The following is a 21,371-nucleotide window of genomic DNA, read 5'->3' as shown; positions in this document are numbered from 1 at the left end:
TGTAGAGCCAGAATAAAGCCGGCAGTCCAAACAGGCAAAGTAACTTGGGCAAGGGTAAAGGAGTGTCCCAGGAGCTGAGCCACAGGACAGCTGGCTGGTTGACGGTCATCCTGGAGAGTGGTATCCTTCCGAAGCAAACGATCGCCCATGCCAGGGCTTCCTCAGCAGCTCTTTTCAAGGCTGTTCACAACACAAACACGAAAAGTTTGTAAAGCTGAGCTAGGGATTACTTACACGTGGTCCTGTAATTTCAAAGGTTTTCCTTCTGTTTTCATTTTAAAACACTGAAACTCTGAAAGTGACAGATGTTGTCTGACTTCATCTCCGAGCTCCAAGACATGAGAACAATGTCATGAAAAATAGTGGTGTTCTGAGCTGTGTGTAACCAAACCTGCACTGCTGGTGTCTCTGGGTTGTGATGTGATTACCAAGGTTTGTGGGTTTTGGGTTTATTTATTTATTTTTTCCTCTTTGCCCCAGTGCATAGCAAACAGCTATGCCAGGCACAACAGGGCTGTTGGGGTCAGGAATTCATTGATGCCATCGGTTTATTTACCAAGTCTCCTCGCCCTGAGCTCAGCAGCAAAACTGTCGCCCGCAGACAGGGCCAGGGCCTGTCCAGCCGGCAAGGCCGGGGTGCGGGACGCGGGACGCGGGGAGCGGGCCGGGCGCGGGGCGGGGGCCGGGGGCGCGGTCAGCATTCGGCCCCGCCCACCCCGCGTTTCCTCGGAAACCTCGCGCCGTGCGGCCAATAGCGCGCCCGGGCGCGGCACCGCCCCTCCCGCGTCTCGCGAGATCTGTGCCCACCAGAACGTGAGCGCGGACTACACTTCCCGGTGACCCTCGGGGCGGACGCGGCAGCCAATGAGAAGCGTAAACTCGTGGTGGGCGGGGCCGACCCGGGCCAATCGGGCGCAGGCAGCTGCGGCGGCGGAAGCGGCCTTCGGAGCTCGGCAGCGGCGGCGGTGCCGCGGGGCGACCGGCGCACGGCAGCGCCCTGGGCACAGGTACCGCCCCGCTGCGGGTGTCGCGAGCAGCTCCGGAGAAGGACTTCAAGGGGGGGCGGCGGCCGCCGCTTCAGTGCGCGGCGGCGTTGGGGAGGGGAGTGAGCCTGCAGCTGGCGGAAGCGCTGCGGGGCGAGTGGAGCGGAGCGGGGCGGAGTGAGGCCGCGCGGGGCGGGAGGCGGGAAGGGACTGCAGCAGGGCAGAGCACTGCCGGGCCGGGCTGGGGCGGCGGGGCCGTCGCGTTGCTGGGCACATCCGGGCCCTGCGGCCCCTCACGGCGGCGGGGCGGGGCGGGGACGGCGGGCGCTCATTGGCCAGCGCCGCCCCGCCGCCATTGGCCCGGCGCCGCGCGACCCCGCCCGCGCGGGCGCGCCGGGGCGGGCGGGGCCGCGCCTGGGGAGGCGGGCGGGGCGGCGGGGCCGTGGTGGCGGGGCCGGGCCGTGCGTGTCCCGCCGTAACGGCCACCTTTCCCGCAGGTGACATGAGCTCCCAGCAGTTCCCCCGCTCGGGCGCGCCGCCCGCCGCCCTGGGACCAGCACCGCCGCCCATCCCCACCAGCGGCTCCGCCGGGATCATCGCCCCAGCCGCCACAGGTAAGCGCGATCTGGGCCCCGCAGCTCTCGGCTCCAGGGGCAGGGAGCAATCCCGGCGTCCCCTTCCCTTTTTCCCCTCGGGCGGGAGGAGCGGGGCGGCCCCGTGGGTGGTGGCGGCCGGCCCGAAAGCTGCCGCGGTCACGCGTGGGGAGAACAGCGTGAGAAGCAGTTTAGCTGCCGACTCTGGAAAGCGCCGTTCGGGCAGGGTTGAGCCTTTGAAATCGTCGTTCGGGCAGGGTTGAACCTTTGATGCCAGGTGTCTTTGCTCGGCTGCACCTTGTCTTGTCCACTATGTGTTCTTAGAATAAGTGATGAGTGTACATGGGAACATCTCATGTAGCTGGAAATGGGGTCGGAACTCTGATTCCAGCTCCTCTGTCCCTGCCACAGTGACAGGTTTTCAGCAGGCCACCAGAGGTGGCTGAGGGGAGAGCAGCTTTGTTTTCAGCAGAGTTCATACTTGTTTTGTAGCTTGTTATTCCAATATATATGGCATTAAATGAAGAGTTTTTCATGCTAACTGTTTGATGTGGGACTTAATAGCAGTTACTTAGATAATTAAATATTTTTCACTTGAAAGCAAAGTTAGTCAATCTTTGTTTAAAGAAGGTGTTTAAATGGACTTCTCAGAGTTGACCCTGTGTTGCCCAGCACTGCCAGGCCCATCAGTTCTGAGGGGAACAGGCAGAATCCGTGCCAGAGTTCCCAGGGTTTTCCTCATTGGAATAGGTTTCATTGTAAGGGTGACTTTCTGTAATTTAGACATTTCTGACATGTCATCTCTGACCTAGTGGGTGACCAAGGTGAACTCGTTAAAAGTGTTTACCTTTTTCCTTGTTTTCACTAGCGAGTGATGAATCCAGTCGCGACTCAGAAGTTGCTCCCAGGGAGCACATGGGCCCTGGGGGCTCCATCCAGCCTCGGGAGGAGAAGCAGGAGCCGGTGGTTGTTCGGCCATATCCACAGGTCCAGATGCTGACACAGCACCACCCTGTCCAGTCTGGTGCCCCTGTGACAGTGACAGCACCACCAGCTCATTTGACTCCAGCTGTGCCACTTTCCTTTTCAGATGGACTTATGAAGGTAATGATTCAAAGGAGGACGAAATCCAACCTGTATTATGAGTTAGCGTTGAGAAAAAATAAATTACACCAAAGCCTTCTGTGCTTTTGTTTCTGAAGCTTTCCTTGCTTGCCTCTACTAACTGTGCAGTGCTGTGTGGGTTTGGCTGGCCCACATGATACACTTGTTGGTATCTCAGCGTTATTTTTTTGGGGGGTGTATTTTGTTTCTCTCTTAAGAGAACAGTGATTTCAATCAGTTTCTGAAATCTTCTCTTTTCTCTGCAAGATATCAAATTAACTATTAATACCCAGTGTCTGTAGGGCAATACCATAGCCCTGACAGATTCCACTGGGGACTCATGCTGTATACTAGCAGCTGCATATTTCCAGTAGAAAAGTACTTTCTTTGTCCCTTTCCTTCTTTGGAATAACTAAATGTTCAGTATCTTTCCTGTCCAAATATTTATCCATACTTGCATAAATTCTCTCTCCAGGCTTTGACCCCCCCTAAAATGATTTCTGCTTCAACACAGAGCTTTCATTTGAAGTTGCCAATGTTTCTGTCTTCCCATTTGCTGTAGCCTCCCTTGAAGCCCACCATGCCCAGCCGGCCCATCGCTCCCGCTCCACCGTCTACTCTCTCAGCTCCCACCAAGGTCCCTGGGCAGGTGACTGTGACCATGGAAAGCAACATACCACAGGCTCCAACAATTCCTGTGGCAACAATCAGTGGGCAACAGGTCTGTTTCTTTGGTGGCTCTTCTCTTCCATCTCAGTGCACGGTCAGATCAATACTAATACTGGTACAACTGACTTGGGCTTTTTGCAGCAGGAGGGAAGGTAAAGAAAGCAGGTTTCCCTGTTTAGTGACACTGATTGTTGGATCAGTCCTGCTTGGAGCATTAAACCTCAGCCTGAGTTGTCACCAGCCCTTTACAAAGCTGCTGCTTTGTTGTAATCATCCAACTGAGGTAGCACAGCCAGGCTGTGATGGCAGAGCCATGCCCAAAAGCTGAGTCTTTCCTTAAAAGCTCCTGCTGTGTCAGTGTCACTTGGAGAATTTCTACTGTAGAGAAACTGCTGGAATTTATTACTGCAATGTTCTTCAGCTCTTCAGGGAGCAGATCAGAAGAGACTAGTAAACAGTTCATGAGTTTGAAGTGTGTTCTTATTTGAAACTGGTTTGTCAGAACACTGATCGCTAAACCCCTGAAGCCTCAGAGTTTTGATGTAAAATGCCTTTAGTTGAATTTGAGTTAGTCTGGGTAAGAACATGCAGCAATTTCAGTGGCTTTATCTTTGTTAATATCCCTAGGAAGCCTAGAATTATAAGAAAATAGAATTAATTTGTTGCAGCATTTGCCAGGTTCCTACCGTTCTCTCAACTTTATTGGAGGGGTGGTATGTAACTGCCTTACTGTCACCAGTGGCAGAAGAGCCATCTCTGTGGTGGTTAGGGTGACTGCTGGGTGACTGTCACCAAGTACCAACCATAAAAACATCAGTGAAACAGTTAAGTATTTATATCTTCCAGTGTCAGCAGGCTCTGTAACTTTATCCTGTACAAACACCTGCCTCTTTCTCAACTTGTAATGTATGCAACCTTGGTATGCCAAGTATTTCTCCAAAATCTCTCTTCTGTCTTTGAGGCTTAGATATGGTAATGCTGTGGCCATTACTTTTGTCAACACAGCTGACTGTTGTTTTGCTCTTGAACTCTGTAGGGACATCCCAGTAACTTGCATCATATCATGGCCACCAACGTGCAGATGTCCATCATCAGGAGCAGCGCTCCTGGGCCTCCGCTGCACATTGGAGCTTCTCACCTGCCCAGAGGTAAAGATCCCTGCTTTCTGTTCACAGCCTCTCAGCTGGTGCCTGTGGCCCTCACCTCTGAAATCCTCCTCGATGCTAATGCAGCTAATTCATCAGCTATTAGAGCTGCTAGTATGAATAAGTGACTGCTGGCCTCTTAGGAATTATGTTGCATTCAGCCATTTAGGGCAGGACTGTGTGACAGTGTTTAAAATGCTGCCAGATCCCAGCACAGCTATTAATCTGGTTCTGTGCTGTTAAAACAATCACCACTTTCAAGAAAAAATATCCACTGGTAGAGACTGCCCTGCCCTGCTAAATGTCATGTACATTCTTGGTGGCAAACCTTGCTCACCTATGGCAGTGGCAGCTGGGCAGTTGTGAAGCACGTTCTCCTACCCCCCTGTCACAGGACCATTCATGCATTTTTGTGCATGCTAACACATCATATTGTATGCATTTGCATTTAGCCATGAGTTAAATGCTGGTGATAACTATAGGCTCTTGTCTCCCAGGATTTTGCTTGCTACAGCTTGTAAGGAGATCAGCCCCTTAAAGCAGCCCTGTGCTCAATACAGCCTATCTGATTTCTGACTGCAGCTTTACTTTCAAAAGCTTATGGGTTAGGTTTATAGTTCAACTTTAAACTCATCTGAATTCCAAGTACCATTTGTTATTTCTGTTTCCTTTTATATTCAGTGTTATTTGGTCACTCAAGAAAAATAAATTGACATGAACAAAGACTTTATCTCCTTTAACTAGAGCACGTGGAAGGACGGTGCAGCTTTATTTGTAGCCAAAATAGTGTTGTTCACTTCATTCTTGGGGGACAGTTGCTGTTCACTTCATTCTTGGGGGACAGTTGCCACACTTGGACTCTCACTTAGTGCACATTCTCCTTTTTTTTCCTGCTCTTTTTCTCTTGGCTTAAATATTAACTTTTGAGGTAATAATTTCAATTAGGGACATGTAGAGAAGTCTAGTCCACCAACTGATTGCAAGGCTGTTTGCCTTCTACAGTGGTTTTTTTAATGATCAGGAGTCATCTAACAGTAGACAAATTAATTGCAGGTTTAACTGATGTGGAGTTTGGGGTTTTTTTTGGGGGGGGAGGTGTGGCTGCTTGTTTTGTTTTGTGTGGGGACTTCTTGGTTTGCTTTTTTTGTATTGTATGTGTTTTTGTCTTCTGAACTTCATCAGGTGCATTGAGATCATTGCTGATACCAGGTGACTTATTTACACATTAGCCCAGTAATCAAGCTGAATTATTTCTACTGACTTCCATAGCTTGGAATAAGAAACCTTGGATTTGCAATACTATTTGCAATATTGTAGGGGAATAAGAAGTACCACTGAAGCCAATTAATTTAAAATAATATCTACCCTTCCCACGTGGTGGTGTGAACCTTATTTTTAAACCAACATCCCCTGAGCTGACGTGCCTGTGGAATTAGGACTGAAGTACCAGCCAGTGTCTGCGGTCATGACGGAGCCGTTGGGTGCACGGGATTTTAACACGTTTGATTTGTTCCCCAGGTGCAGCAGCTGCTGCAGTGATGTCCAGTTCCAAAGTAACTACAGTCCTGAGACCAGCTTCCCAGTTGCCAAATGCAGCCACAGCTCAGCCAGCAGTTCAGCACATCATTCACCAGCCAATCCAGGCAGGTAGCAGCCAGGCAGCTCTGCACATCATTGACTGCCAGCTCTAAACTCTTCCTAGCATGCACCTGTAGTGTATAACCTCTAATTGCCTATTTTCTGGGCTGAGGCTACTCTCAGCATTCTTCCAGGTTTATTTTCTTTCTTTCCTTCATGGACTTGGTGCTAGAAATTGCATTTTTATTTGTCTCCAAAGTGCTGAGAAACTGGGAAGACAATTTATTTCAGACATGCTGAAGTTTTAAAGTTTGAAAAATCTGGTACAGTGTGTTGGTGTTCATTTAGTCTTCAATATATGAATTGATGTAGAATTTAAAAAATCTCATTTTAATATGCTTTTGTATATTTCAGCTTATGTATGTTTATAAGGAGAAGATTGTAGCTATTGTCTCCCTAGAGCAATGCTAGTGTTTAGTGTTAGGATAGAGGGTTAAACATCTGCACTTGGTGCTTTCAGTTAGGATCTCGATGTAATCATTTTTGACTTCCTGTGTGTACTTGGATCGGGATTTCTTTTCATTCTGAGGGGAACTGACCTTTGGGGTTTTTCCTGAAGACCTTTAAGAGATCTGTTCTTGTTAACTTTGTTGGTTACTGACTCTTATGACGTACATGTGTTAAAAACCAGGACAGATATGCTTAGGAGGTTGCAGATCAATTCAGAAAGACTGTACATTTCTCAGAATGCCAAAACATAGTGACAAAGGTATAGGAAAGCCAGTTTTAACCAAATAATTCCTAGTTATTCTGTGAACAGCAGAATTTCCTTCCTGAATGTTCTCTCTGACTCTTTTTTTTTTTTTTATAGTCTCGTCCTCCTGTGACAACTTCGAGCACTATTCCTCCTGCAGTGGTGGCAACTGTCTCGGCCACGAGAGCTCAGTCCCCTGTTATAACCACAACAACAGCACATGCTACAGAGTCAACCCTCAGGTAAAACCTACAGTGCTCTGCCTTGACAGAGGCTGCAGCAAGGGGAAATGCTTGTTAATCATCCAGAGCTGATAATCCTCTAGATGGGGGGTGATATAATATCAAAGCAGTAATGCTTGCACAGTGCAAATGCTTTCATTTCTTTGACTAAAAGTAAGTATAAACATGAGGTGTTGTTCTGTGTTGTGAGAAGGAAAGAACTTAGTGAATCAGTTTTGAAGTCCTGCTCCCTGGACAGCAGAGTTTCTTTTATAGGAACTTGTGGCTAATTTGGCCTGTATTTTTTATGAAGACACAGTGAAAAGTGACACGTGCATGTTGAAAAGCATCCCTGACATAAAATCCCCTTTATGAACTGATAAGAGTTATGATAAGGCTGCCCTCCTGGCTGGGCAGGTGAGGACAGAACAGTGTGGATCAAATTACTTACCTTGTTTTGCCATGCGCTTGACAGCAGCGTCGCTCTCACAGGGAGGAGACCGAGGCCTGATGTGTGTCCCTGTGTTTTATCTTTCCTTTTTTCTTGATGATTACTTGTGTTTCCCCGCAGCCGCCCCACGCTGTCCATCCAGCAGCACCCTCCCTCTGCAGCCATCAGCATCCAGCGGCCGGCGCAGCCCCGGGACACGGCCACGCGCATCACGCTGCCCTCCCACCCCGCCATAGGCACTCAGAAGCCACAGCTCCACACCATGGCTCAGGTAAACTGCAAGGAGGAAATACCCTCTTGCTGCTTCAGATGTCTCTTTTGTTTATGGCTTGAGGGCTAAGATTAAATTGGGGAAAAGAGGATGAGGTTAGAAATTCGTGTTATTTACAGTCAGTGCAACATAATTCCATACTAGGTATGGATTTTAAATGTAGTAGTCTTTTAACTGTAAGGTTTTCTTTTCTTTTCCTAGAAAACCATTTTCAGTACTGGTACTCCAGTGGCAGCAGCAACTGTGGCACCTATTTTGGCAACAAATACCATTGCTTCAGCAACCACAGCTGGTGAGTGTTCATAATGCTGTTGTGGGAGCATTGTGGGCTGTAGGTTTTGTGGTTTTCTGTTGGCTTTCCTCTTTGAATGTGGAACCTGATAATTTTTGAGCAATTCTTTCTTCATGGTAAAGGCTGCATTTGGAAATGTGTGAGCAGGCTTCAGGAGAGAAATTACTGGGTTCTTTGGGGAGGTTGTCTGGTTTTGGGGGTTTTGCACTCTTTATTTGGATCATCACTGCCATGATAGGGCTCCAAAGAAAGATCTCTTACTAAGTTTTTTTTTCCTTCAGGTTCTGTATCTCACACCCAAGCGCCTACAAGCACCATTGTTACCATGACAATGCCCTCGCATTCTTCCCATGCTACAGCTGTCACGACCTCAAACATCCCAGTTGGTGAGTGACTTCAGTTTTTAGAGGAGTGTGTAGCTGATGCTTCCATTTTTCTGTTTATGCTGGCAGTGTTTGTGCATGTTAGCAGTTAAGGAGGGGAAGAAAATCAGTTCAACCTGGGAGAAACTGATTATCTGGTCTGCTCTTTTAGTTCTTTTAATACCAGCAAGAAGTAGATGTTCTAGGAGAAGTATGTAATGAAATAGCTCACTTACTTCCTCTGTTGAATTCTTAGACAAACTTGGGCCTTTTGGTATTTTTGAGCCTGCACTGGATCTACTGAAAGTTGTAACTGCTTGGTGATAGAATATGGCTTTCATAGTTGATTTTGTAAGTTACTTCCTCAAGTGCTTCTTGAGGTGTTAGGTGTAGCCTAGTTGAGTTTGATTAGTGTGTTCATTTAGAGGTAAAGTACTAAGGTGTGAAGGTGAGAACTTTATTTGCCTGCATTTTGGAATCTGCCTGAGATGTTTCCTACAGAACTGCATAAGTTTCCTTTTGTTCGTCACTGTTTTCCCCCTGATCGCCTTGTTCCTTTGGATTCTTGTAATATCTTTTCTGATCCTAAATTTCCCTGGGGGGAATGTCGTATCTCTGTACATCAGTGTTTTTCTTTTCATGTCCTCTGTCCACATATACTTGTCTGCCTTGATCTCTGTGAAGTTCTGCTTTCAAAACTTGGATAACTCAGTTCTTGAGAGCAGAAAGGATTGGGCTGATCCTAAAGAAAATTAACTTCATTTGAGCACTGAAATGACTTTGTTAGCAAGTATAATTTGTATATATATTTAGAATATCCATCTTTTCTGGTATAAATTGATGAGAATTGCTTTTTTCTCCTTTTCCTTCAGCCTGTTGAGGAAACTTATCACTGTGGATAGGAGATCATCTGGAGGGGGGGGGTGGGTTGTTTTGGGTTGAGAGGGAAGGGATTAGTACTGGTTGTTTTTACAGGATAATTAATATTGCCTTTGCAGTGTTTACCAACTTCTCCTTTGACAATTAATTGATTACTTGTTTGTCTTTATGCAGCTAAAGTGGTTCCCCAGCAGATCACTCACACTTCTCCCCGGATCCAGTCTGATTACACAGCAGAGAGGAGTAACCTCATACCTCTGTCCAGCCACCGGGCATCTCCAAACCCAGTAGCAATGGAAACCAGGAATGACAACAGGTGGGGAGAGAACAGCTCTGTCAGTGAAAGTGTGTGTGAGTAGGGTTTGAGTGCCCTGTGGCTCTTCTGGGCCCTGATATGCTGGAAATAATGTTCTAAAAACCTGAGGGGGGGATTTGGTAGTTCTGAATCAGTCATGGTAGTTGAGATACTTGATAGCTTATGACAGATGAGATTGCAAAATGCAGGGAGTGGGCTGAAGGGGTTGAAGGTGAACTGTTGAACTCGTGTGTGTAACACTTGCTCTCTTTGATGCCTGTAGGCAGTCGGTACCTGTCCAGTTCCAGTATTTCTTACCTACATACCCCCCCTCTGCCTACCCTCTGACTGCACACACCTACACCCCCATCACCAGCTCCGTGTCCACCATCCGCCAGTATCCAGGTAAGAACAACTTGGGGCAAGCAGGCTCAGATGCTTTGTTGAGCTTTTAGCTTATATATAAGCTTTAGTGATAGAAGGAGCTAAAAGGCTTTTATGGTTGATTCTGTGACAATTGGTCACAGAATTGTCTCTGATGACTTGCTGGCTAAGGGGAAAACTCATGGGCAAAGTGGTATTGAACTACTTCAGAGCCTACTAAATCCAGTTAATAACAGTTTTCTTTGGAGTTTAACATTCGATATCCTGGAGTTTGCATCTCTGTAAGTAAAAGGTTTTGATTCTACAAATCAAAACAGTTCAACTCCTCCAAACCAAGCCAGCTCTTCAATGCATTTTCATTCCCTGGTGTTCTGACAAGCACTTTTAATATCTTTTCACATGAATGTACAGTTTGAGAGAGAAACCTGAACCAAAAAGGGAAAAAATGAGCTGCATTGCACACTTGTGTTAGTGTTGTGTTTAGAAGAATGGAACAATTAATGTATTTGAACTGTTGCAGTAATTTGCACTCAAAAAATGATGCATAGTGTGAGCCCATGTAGTCAACCCAAACATATGTCATTCTGTGACAAAACCTGGAGCATTTTTACCGTACTGAGTGGTTTAGGTCTCTCTCTAATGTGATAATTTCCATTATCCAGACTGTAGGAACATGCATGATTTGGATTTTCATGGAATATCTGTCTGCTGGCAGCATGTTACCTATGAGCAGTGTAGAGGGAATTCAGAAGGACTTGGAGGTGGCAAAGCCCATTTGTTGAATGGGAAAGTATAGAATCATGGAGTTGTTTAGGTTGGGAAAGACCTTTTAAGATCATCAAGTCCGACCATTTACCCGGCACTGCCAAGCCCACCACTAACCCATGTCCCCAAGTGCCACATCCACATGTCTTTTAAATCCCTCCAGGGATGGGGACTCCACCACTTTCCTGAGCAGCCTGTGCCAGGGCTGAAGAAGCCTTTCTGTGAATATTTTTTTCCTAATATCCAGTCTAAACCTTCCCTGACAGAACATGATTGCACACGGTCAGGAGTTCCAGTTTCCACAGTGTACTGAGCTGATTGTAGGCTAATGCTAATATTTAGAAAAGCAGATGTAGGTTCTTCATCAGGAGATCATCAACAGAGACATTTTGCTTGTTAAATTGACTTGAAGCATCCGTGGAAGGTATTAATTATGGCAGCTGGTGGTGACAACTGAAAGCAGAGGATACAGGGTATGAGGAGGGACATGCCAGGAGCACAGCCAGGTGAGGGCGTAGGTAAAAGTACAGAAGAGACTCACTGAGATAAGGAGAGTTTAATGCAGAGTTTGGAGGAAGAATGTTGCCTTTGGCTTTCCAAATGCTGGTTGTGTTTTACATAGTATCCCAAAAGGATTTTGTTGGATAGAAAGTTTTGCAGCAACAGTGTTTCATGTAAGGTGTTCCACTAAGAATTAAATGCCATGCTTAATACAGAGACGTTTTCAGGGACCTGGTGCAGATTTCAGGTTTTTGACAGCTGTTTTTAGAATGTCTTGTCAGCACAAGAACTTGATGGAAACTCTGTGTCAATGACAAAACCAGCTTTTTCTGCATTGTTAACAAGCAAGGCCATTGTTGGCAAGCTCACCCTTGCGTTCTGTGTGCGGCTGCAGAAATCCTGGTGCAGCTCTATAGAGACTGGAAATCTGGAGACCCAGGGAGTTCAGATAGTCCAACAGTGTTGTTAAGTGCTACCTGGGAGAACTGTAAGATGCTGTATAGTGATCTGGAAAGATGGAATCATCGTTGTTTAGAGCTGTGAATTTATTCAAATTAATTGAACTTCTTAGAGCAGGTGTTTCATTGGGAACATTTCCCTGCCATTAAAATATTTTGTGTTTACTTGAGCTGTGGAATCCAGCCTGTAACTGTGAGCCCTGTTCTGAGCCAGATGAGGTTGTACTCAACTTCAGAGTTGAGTTAGCTTCAGAGAATAAGAAATTACTTAGGCTTCTCATTTTTTTTCATTTATTTTTTTAAGCAGAGAAAATGCCAAGCGTTAGTACTTGAAAGTATTATAAAATAAGATAGTGAGCAAAACTAAGCACAGCTTTCTGAGACTGCAATTTGAATCTAACTAAAAGCAGAATTAAGCTTGATCTTTTCTCTCTTGTTGCAATTTGAAATAAAAAAAAACCAGAATGAAAATCACCGGTGATGTTTAATTCTTCTGGCAGACAATCTGGTCTCTCTGCTCTCAAATTTACTAGAGCAACAAGCAGGGTGGCAAATTTATTTCTCAAAGCAAAAAACAGTCTTTGAAAGTTAGTATTTGAGTGACAGGTGGTAGAGGAAGCTGAGGTGACCTGCTGGGTAGGTGTGATGAGGTGCCTGTGTTGCTGCTCCCAGTTTCAGCCCAGGCGCCCAACTCGGCGATCACAGCCCAGACCGGCGTTGGAGTGGCCTCCACTGTTCACCTCAACCCCATGCAGCTGATGACAGTCGATGCGTCCCACGCCCGGCACATCCAGGGCATCCAGCCGGCTCCCATCAGTGCCCAGGGCATCCAGCCGGCTCCCATCAGTGCCCAGGGCATCCAGCCAGCGCCGATCGGGACACAGGGACTCCACCCCGCCGCTCCCATGGGCGCGCAGGGGCTGCAGCCAGCACCCATCGGGGCCCAGCAGCCACAGGGCGACACCAAGACCTCGGGTAAGAGCACCAGACAAGTCCTCGCCTGGGGCCGAGGAGGAGCAGCTGAGCTGCTGCCCCACACGTTTTGGCTGTGACTGATGATCCTGTTACAGTCCCCGTGCTCCAGAGGTGGACGCTGAATACATTCATGCGTGTCTTCTCCCCACAAATATTTCTGAATTGATTTATTTCTAAAGCTCACCGGGTGGAGCGTGTGGGTAGCCTTGGATGGGTTACTTCAGTGGAAAACACTGGTAGTGCCTGAACTTAAACAAATCCCTTCAGTAAGGCCTTGTGGGATAAGTAACTTCCAAGTGAGCAATGTTCTCTAAACTGTTCCAGCTGTGCGGTAGATCCCAGGAACAATCAGAATACAGCCAGGTATTTTCTGTGGTTGGTAACCTGATCTTGGGCTGTGAGAGAAACCATCTTTCATTAAAAATAATTGGTCTGATGAAGCCCCGACAACTTACTGAAGGAATGGGATATGGCAGCCAAGGGAATATGCTGTTGCACAGCTGGCAGACTGTGTGGTGACTTCCCAGCTGTCCACACACTTTGCATCCCTTAGCTGGAAAACAGGCTCTGGCAGGGGATCAGAACTCGAATACAGCTTATGGAGCTTACTTGCAAGTGGCATGTGTTGCCATGTAGGCTCTACTAGGAGTATTATTCTGTTGACCCAGTTGTATTGGTGATCTCCCTAGTGATTTCTGCATTTTCCATGTCTCCTGGAAAAGATTATTTCCCTAGCAGCAGTTGTTAGGCAGGAGGTAGTTTCCATCTTCCCTGCAGAAGGTTCAGTGATCAGATTGCTTGTGGCAAAGATATTGCTTACAAAACAGTCTGAAAGCACTGCAGTTAGAGACTGAGGGACTCAGGGAGCATGGACAACATATGGTCTGCAAACACCTGCTTTGTCATCACATTTCCTTGAGTAAAGGCTGCTTTCTCCTCTCTGTCTCTATTCTCCTCTGTGCTGTGTCCATGTCCATCCTTCCCAGCAGTAGTCTTGGCAGATGGAGCCACCATTGTGGCCAATCCTATTAGCAACACATTCAACACGGCTACTGCAGCGACTACAGTTGTGCAAACCCACAGCCAGAGTGCCAGTGCCAGTGCTCCAGCCCAGGGCTCCTCCCCGCGCCCAAGCATCCTTCGCAAGAAACCAGCCACTGATGGGTGAGTAGAATTGAAGGTGACGTGGGAATGACACTTCTGTGCAATCCAGCCCGGCCAAATGGAACCATTTCAGTGGAGATAAGAAAAATTCTGGCATACTGTTCAGTCAGCAGTGGTTGTGAGTAACCTGCTGGTCTGTGAAACACTTCTTTTCCTCCCCCTGGGCAGGATACAGTTTTCTGTACTGTCAGGAATAAAATGGGAAGGACAGTTTGTCTCCTAGCTTTCGAAAGTGACCTTTTGAGGGAAAGTGGATTTGAGGCTTTGTTGCTTAGTGTAATAAAAAGAAAGAGTTCATAATCTACTAAAATTAGAATTCCGTGCTTTGTCTTCAGTGCTTTTCTTGGAAGAATATGTGGATGAGTGGAAAGGATAGGATTAGTACCCTGCTGTGAAATCTGATTAGGAAAAAGGGAGGGAGTAACTTAAACTCTTAAAATATTTTATGTTGCCTGTCTATTTTTAAATGCCTGAATAAAGAGGCAAGAGACAGCTTTAGAATTAACAATGCATTTCGTCTCAACTAACAACGGAAAACGTTTGGAACTGATGTGTCCTATGAGACTAAAATTGCATATTTTTTTATTGAGGTGGAAACCCTTTTTAAGGCAGAGAAGCTGGAGGCTGTAAAACTATAAGAGAAATTAAAGAAGCAGAGGTAGATCACTGAAGAACGTTTCCATTTGAGAGGTTGATTATTTTAGACAACAATTTGACTTCTGGTCCCATAGGAGACTGAATAGCCTCTAAAATACTTTAATCAGCCCTGTGCTGCCTAACATCCATACTTGGGGCTTGAGGTCCTGGAGTCAGGCTCTGACACGGTCTAGTCCAGCTAAAGGGAGCAGGTGCCTGTCTGAGGACTGTTTAGCTCCAGATGATTTGCTCAGTCTGGAAGCAGCAGTGCCGGACAGCGGCATGGCCAGACCCCTTTGTCCACTGCTGGAGCCTGGCAGTCCCAGCAAGGTGCTCTGACTGGCAGGATAAAAGTAAAGCTGCTGTTCTTGGAGAAGCCCTGAATCAGAGTGAGACTAGGCCAGAGCGACTAATCTTTTATCTTAAAATATAATACCTGATTTGAAAAATAAAATGAGACCCTTTGTGTAGCAAATTGGTTATACTGAAGACAGAGAGCAGTGATACAGCGGTAACTCCCGTCCTGTTTTGTGTAAGAGAGAGCTGATTCCTTTGCTCTCAGGGGTATTTATCTTCACACCAGAGGGGTGGGAGTAATGGATCCGTCTGTCTCTTACAGGCTGGCCGTCCGGAAAAGCTTAATTCCCCCTCAGCCACCTGAAGTGGCCAGCACACGTGTGGAGAACACCATGCGAAGCACATCTGGATCCCCGAGGCCTGCTGGGTAAGACTTCAGGAAACAGCCAACTGCGTCCTAATAGTTTCGTTATATTTGTTTGAGTTGTGTTCTTTGCCTGTCGGGGAGCTTTTTTTTCTTTTGGGAAGCAAACTATTTTGAATTTGTTTGAACAAATTTGAATTAATGCTGTGAAGCTGAGGTAATGGCCTTTAAAAGCTGTGGTGATGAGCTTTCACAGAAACAAACAAAACCCCTCTACCGTTGTAAGAGGAGAGGCCTCAAAACTTTTATTCTGTAGTGCTTAGAAATTAATGCTGGCAAAAGGTAAATGCAGCTTCTGCCCTGCTTCAGTTGAATTCATTGGCTTTAAAATTAATTGTTTTATAACTGTTAAGGATGGTGGGAGCTCCTGCAGAGGATGGGGCCAGTACAACTTTGGGTAAAAGTTCCTCTTGGCTGCATTGTGAAACTGTTTTGATCCTTTTACAAGTGTTTTGAAGTTACCTGGAATTAGTCATGAGATTTGCTTCTCACAGTGAGTGGAAAAAAAGTAGTATCTCTAATTAATAAATACAAAAGATTAAAAAGGGAGCAGAGGAGGAAATGTAACTGAGATGAAGCCTTCTGTTGTGAAACACTTTACTGAGCCAGGTGGGTGCAGGAAAAACTGGATAGTCTGACTATAGTTTGGCTTGTTCACTTTGTGCTGGATGTTCATGACTAAGATACAGTTCACTTCACTTTGTTTTGCTTTTTTCTGTGTTACAGTGGCAAGCCAAAGCCTGAAATTCACGTGTCCATGGCCACTCCAGTCCCAGTGTCTATGGAGGCGGTGTCTAACCAAGGCAGCGAGCAGCCCACCATCGCAGTGCCCCCGACCTCCCAGCAGCCCCCCTCTGCCATTCCAACCATCATTGCAGCAACCAGTCCCACCTCGCAGCCTGCAGCAGCGCTGTCCACCATTCCAGGGGCTGTTCCGGCCGCTCCGCCCACCTCCACCACCATCGTGGCAGCACCGGCTCCTCCCTCCACCATGAGCGGTGCCCTGTCAGCAGTGCTGGGCCCTGTGGTACCGGAGATCAAAATCAAAGAAGAAATGGAGCCCATGGACATCATGAGACCGGTGTCTGGTAGGTGGCTTCTTTTGTTGTTGAGACACTGGAGGAATTAGAAGGATTTCAACACTTCCATCCTGAAAATGAAATGACATCTCTTCCGTGTTGGCACAGAACACCAGGGTTCCCATATGCCTTGTTACTCATAAACTTCTTTGCCTTCTCCCTAATCTCCCATGAAATCTCTTATTATTGTGGCTGCTTTGTTCATGTTCAAATGATCCAACTCCTAAGAGTCTCTGTGAATTCCTTGCCTAAAACACATGTGCTCAGCAGCGGTACCAACATATTATGGAACAGCTCAGTTAATTCAGTTTTCTCTCAAAAACTACTGTTCAGTTCCAATGGCCTTTCTTGTATGTGAAGAATTCGTGACCAAAGTAGGACTTCCCAGGGCCCTCCTGTGCATATTTTTCTCTAGAAGTTTTCAGAATATTCGTAGTATTGCCTTACTTATCCAGCTTGGCCATAGCTGCTATCAGATGGCATGAGGAGTAAAATCTAGATCCTTACAGATCTCGTTGGACACCATATAGTGGCAACATTGTAGGAATGCATCCCACGTTCATGAGTATCAGAGTTCAGGTTTAGTTGTTGGGTTTATTGCTCTCCTGAAAGCTGTATGTTATCCTGTGAGGAAGCAGCTCCTTGCTGTAGATGTCTCTGGAGCACAGGCAAGACAGCATTAAGCTCTTTGGAGTGGTTTTGTCTCCTCCTGGCAATTGTGGGTATGCCAAGTTGTCGAGAGATCCCATCCCAGAAATTTTGTGCTGCAGCCTTAGTCCCAGCTGATGGAGGTTTTCCCTCCAAATATCAGAGAGTGTCCCCTCAGACTACTTGCCTCGCTGCTGCCCAGCTCCAGAGATGTGTTGATTGGTGCAGTGACCTGCTCATGGGTGCTGAGGGCCTGGCAGTACAAGCAGACTCCTGCAAGGAGAGTGCTGCAATCCTGCTTTGATTCCATACTACTCTCCTACCACAAGAGGAAAGGGACTTGCTTGCAACACAGACAGATGCTAGCATGGATGCCTTTTTGTAGCAGTAAACTAACATAAGCCTCAAATATAAACCAACTGAGGGACAATTGGCTCTGCTCTCATCCTTTAGGCCTTTGTATATGAGACACTAAAGACTTCAGCTTATAGGCTTGTCCTAATAATTGCTGCTGGTTAATATCTGGCCTGTGCATACACTTCACACTCCTCACAGTGTGCTGAAACAGGAGCTACTGTTGGAGGTAGTGTTCAAACGATATGGTACCTTCACACTGCTGATGGTTTGGGTTCTTCTCTCTCCTTCCTTTCAGCAGTCCCTCCTTTGACTACAAGTACTGTGTCTCCATCTCTGGCACTGCTGGCCAACAACCTTTCCATGCCTCCAAGCGATTTGCCACCCGGTGCCTCGCCGAGGAAGAAACCCCGTAAGCAGCAGCATGTCATCTCCACAGAGGAAGGGGACATGATGGAAACAAACAGCACTGATGATGAGAAATCCACTGCCAAAAGTTTGCTGGTGAAAGCGGAGAAGCGAAAGTCTCCTCCAAAGGAGTATATAGGTAATGTCATCTCTGATGCCTTTTTTTCTCATTCAGATGCCTGTATTTTCTCTTCTGTTTGTTTCTAAGAGAAGGTGCTCTGTCATGCTTCCACTTCCTAAATATGAGTAATAGGGAATCCAAGTATCTGTTCCTCAGCACTTTCTGTATAGTGCTGTTCAGGGAAAATGACCTTTCTCAACATACATTTTGTATGAGGCAGAGCTTGCTGATCTGCTGCTGGAGCTCCTGTGGATGCTGACCTGCTGCTTTCACTACTCCCTGATGATAATGTGATTCTCCCTGGATCCTTTTGCAGATGAGGAAGGCGTAAGATACGTCCCTGTGCGTCCCAGGCCGCCTATCACACTGCTCCGGCATTATCGCAACCCTTGGAAAGCTGCTTACCACCACTTCCAGAGATACAGCGATGTCCGGGTCAAAGGTCAGCCTCGGGATACAGCAGGAAGGAAGGGAAGGGGGATACACAGGATTAGCAATAGTTTTGTAAAACAAAAAATGGTGTGGTTATTGATGAATCTAGTTACGAACAGTGGTGGAAACTTGCTCAAGAAAGGGATCCTTATAAAAGATGTCACTTTATAAAAGATACCACTGTGGCAATAGGCTGCAGTTGAGTTTTGTCATTTACTACCTAACACTTGCTAATTTAATCACAAATCTTCTAGGTTTAGTGTAACTAGTCTTGTCAACTAACAAATGGGCTTTTAAGAAGACTTTTTTTTCCTAATATGAGGAAAATAGAGATCAGATACTGTCTTTCAGACTTTTTAGCTAATATCTTGGAATTTTTAAGCAAACTGGCTTTTCAGAACTGTGTAAATATGTTGAGGGAATAGAAGTAGTACAAGATGGCCTTTTACTTGTTCAAGGCAGGGTGTTCAAAATGCTGAGCGCTACATTCCTTAAATGGGAAAAAATGAGTTATAATATAATCTTTCTGGAAATACACATAACCTGTTAGTAAGTGAGAGCAACAGTCAGCTGCGTGGCAGATGGGAAGTCACTTTCCTATCTGAATCAAAACATTGGTTATTGTCATTTATTAGGATGTAGGGGGAGCAGGACTTAGGTTAATGTTGTTTGAGAAGAGAGGCCTGGCCACCTCCTGAAATTTGAGTACTATATCCTTGTGTTTCCTGTGACAGAAGAGAAGAAGGCCATGCTGCAGGAGATTGCCAATCAGAAGGGTGTATCCTGTCGTGCACAAGGGTGGAAGGTCCATCTCTGTGCGGCGCAGCTACTACAGCTGGTGGGTACATGGGGCTTCCAGCTTCCCACAGCACAGGGGAACACAGAGCTGTGTGAGACAGGAGGATGTTGTTACAAACTCAGTGCACTGGGATACCATAAAGGAGCTGGTGTGTAGTGCCCAAAGGGAGTGGGATGTGCTTTCCCCTTTCTCAGGAATGTGGCATAAGTGGCTTGGAAACTTGGAGTGTTGGTTTTGATCCAGACATAAGAGCTGATGTATTTTGTACAGATGATCAAAACTGGCAACTCCCTCCTGCTGATGCACAGGTCTGAAGAAGCGTCTGTTTGGGATGGTGCGGCTGATCTGAGGAGGCAGCACTGATCCACATTCCTGGATGCTTCTGTTTCAGGTTGGGGGTGAGGTAGGTGCTCTGCATTTTAGCACCAAACTCCCCAAAACCTCTGCATTCCTGGAATAGTATTGTGAGAAGTAGGGGAAGCCGTTGTGGTTAGGATCCATGTTTATTCAGAAAAGGAGAAATCCTGTAGCTAGGATGTGAGTAGGAATGATAGTGCCATGCTTTGTCGGAGGCTCCATCTTCTGAATCACAAACAGGAGCAGCTGAGAGGGGAATGGATTATCACCATCTCTGTGTAGCTTTGTTAATGAGGGCGAGCATTTGCCAGCCTGGCAGTGACCCTTCTCATGAAGGACTGATGTCTTTTAGACAAACCTGGAGCACGATGTATATGAGAGACTGACTGCCCTGCAGGAGGGACTCATTCCCAAGAAAAAGGCAGCGACCGATGACGACTTGCATCGAATCAATGAACTGATACAGGTAGGTCCTGTGGCCTCTCAACCCAAAACTGCTTCACCCTCAATTACAAAGTATCCTACTGCCATTAATAAAAGCTAAAGCTGGTCTAAAAAAATCGTGTGGGTTCCCTTCCTGTGTCATCAGTTACAAGAGGCATTAAGAAAAGGCACAGGGATTGCTTAGACCAGACATTCTGCTGCTAATGACGAGTGTTTCCTTTCAGGGGAACATGCAGAGGTGTAAACTCGTGATGGATCAAATCAATGAGGCTCGAGACTCCATGCTAAAGGTCTTGGATCACAAGGATCGTGTTTTGAAGCTTCTAAACAAGAATGGAACTGTCAAGAAAGTGTCCAAATTAAAGCGAAAGGAGAAGGTCTGAAGACAGATTAATGACTCTGGAAATGGAGAACGTGTACAGAATGGAGCTGAACCTTTTTGTAGTTTGGGTTTATTTTTAAGCAGAGCATCTGAATAAAAAGGGTGAGTTTAGGGAACAGATGGACACGTGAAGCCTGGTGACTGAAGAGATTGTCCTTGATCTTGTCATAATGAACAAAGATTTCTCTCAGGCTCATCCCTTTTTAAACTCTTTTCAGTCCCACTTGTTTAACCCTCCTGATGTGTCAAGTATGGACACACCTGTAAGACAGGATGTTCTGCAGGGGACACCAGGAGGCTGACATACAGGTATGGACCCAGACAGCAGCCAAGCTTCCGAGCATTGGGAATGACACCGCTTTCAGTTACCCCATTCAGTTCCCGTTCTTCTGACCTTCCAGTGTCTGAAGCAGCCTTCTTACACCAGTGCCACTGCACTAGGGGATCTGCCACAAAGAATCTCCAACAGCTCAGAAGTCCTAGCTGTCAAGTTAAAAAAAAAAAAAAAAAAAGGAAAAAAAAGTGGGGGGAAATCATTTCAAAGTGATATTGTAGTGTCTGTGTGTGTGTCTGTGTTGGTGCTCTGGGATACTTGTGTTGAAGTACCTCCTGCAACAGAGGGGCTTCCTGTAGCTGGTGTAATGTTAATTGTACGTACCACATACATCCTGAAAACGTGAATAAAGGAATTGGAGGTTTTTGTATGTGAGCAGTTTGTGTACCTTTGTACAAGTGAAACTGTTCAACCTGCAAACTCGAAAACAAAGCCTTGGAAGAAGCCTATGGAAAGAATAAAGAGCACGTTGGGAAGCAGCCAGTGTCCTGTGCTGCAAGGGGCGGGGTAAAGCAGTTCCCAGTTCAGCTCCTAAAGATGAAATATGGATTATCCCCCATGCACTTGTGCATTTAACCTTAATGTTTTAGAAAGGTTGCCAAATCATTTTTAGTCTACTGAGCAGGAAGCTTCAGTTTCATTAATCCAGTTAAAGGGCTATTATCCTGCCTTTATTCAGAACAGAGTTCTTTCAGAACTTAGATTTTAAAAAAATAGTATTTGATTCCTCTAATTTCCTGATTTTTTTAACTAGAGAAGTAAGTAGAATGTCCATATTCACACTGTTCTTATGTTCTTAACACATGCAAACC

General features: G+C 46.2%; 1 protein-coding gene across 5 annotated transcripts; it reads left to right on the top strand.

Moving 5' to 3' along the window:
- Positions 1-894: 894 nt before the first annotated feature.
- Positions 895-20,929, top strand: SAP130 (Sin3A associated protein 130). 5 transcript variants are annotated; one of them, XM_064666936.1, is made up of 21 exons: positions 895-1,007; positions 1,481-1,597; positions 2,445-2,680; positions 3,243-3,401; positions 4,386-4,497; positions 6,013-6,137; positions 6,944-7,068; positions 7,619-7,769; positions 7,971-8,061; positions 8,343-8,447; positions 9,477-9,618; positions 9,881-10,002; positions 12,378-12,680; positions 13,667-13,844; positions 15,100-15,204; positions 15,928-16,289; positions 17,581-17,829; positions 18,128-18,253; positions 18,978-19,081; positions 19,313-19,445; positions 19,752-19,866. In XM_064666936.1, exons 2-20 carry the CDS (start codon positions 1,486-1,488, stop codon positions 19,403-19,405), a joined length of 3,000 nt encoding a protein of 999 aa, XP_064523006.1. In that variant the 5' UTR covers positions 895-1,007; positions 1,481-1,485; the 3' UTR covers positions 19,406-19,445; positions 19,752-19,866. The 5 variants fall into 5 exon arrangements, with proteins under 5 accessions (XP_064523006.1, XP_064523005.1, XP_064523003.1 ...); XM_064666935.1 differs by lacking the exon at positions 19,313-19,445 and adding an exon at positions 20,068-20,929 and having other exon boundaries at positions 896-1,007; positions 13,670-13,844; positions 17,584-17,829; positions 19,752-19,865; XM_064666933.1 differs by lacking the exon at positions 19,313-19,445 and adding an exon at positions 20,068-20,929 and having other exon boundaries at positions 896-1,007; positions 13,670-13,844; positions 19,752-19,865.
- Positions 20,930-21,371: the final 442 nt, after the last annotated feature.

The sequence above is a fragment of the Pseudopipra pipra genome, chromosome 10, assembly GCF_036250125.1.
Source record: "Pseudopipra pipra isolate bDixPip1 chromosome 10, bDixPip1.hap1, whole genome shotgun sequence".
In the NCBI taxonomy this organism is placed as follows: domain Eukaryota; kingdom Metazoa; phylum Chordata; class Aves; order Passeriformes; family Pipridae; genus Pseudopipra; species Pseudopipra pipra.
The sequence above is the reverse complement of the archived record's forward strand: the minus strand, read 5'-3'. Positions and strand labels throughout refer to the sequence as shown.

Bases quoted from the DNA above. Each gene is read 5' to 3' on its own strand.
- SAP130 (XM_064666932.1), top strand. From the start codon at position 1,486: ATGAGCTCCCAGCAGTTCCCCCGCTCGGGCGCGCCGCCCGCCGCCCTG. The intron at 7,069-7,618 runs GTAAAACCTACA...GTTTCCCCGCAG, and splicing joins GCTACAGAGTCAACCCTCAG to CCGCCCCACGCTGTCCATCC. The intron at 17,830-18,127 runs GTAATGTCATCT...ATCCTTTTGCAG, and splicing joins TCCTCCAAAGGAGTATATAG to ATGAGGAAGGCGTAAGATAC.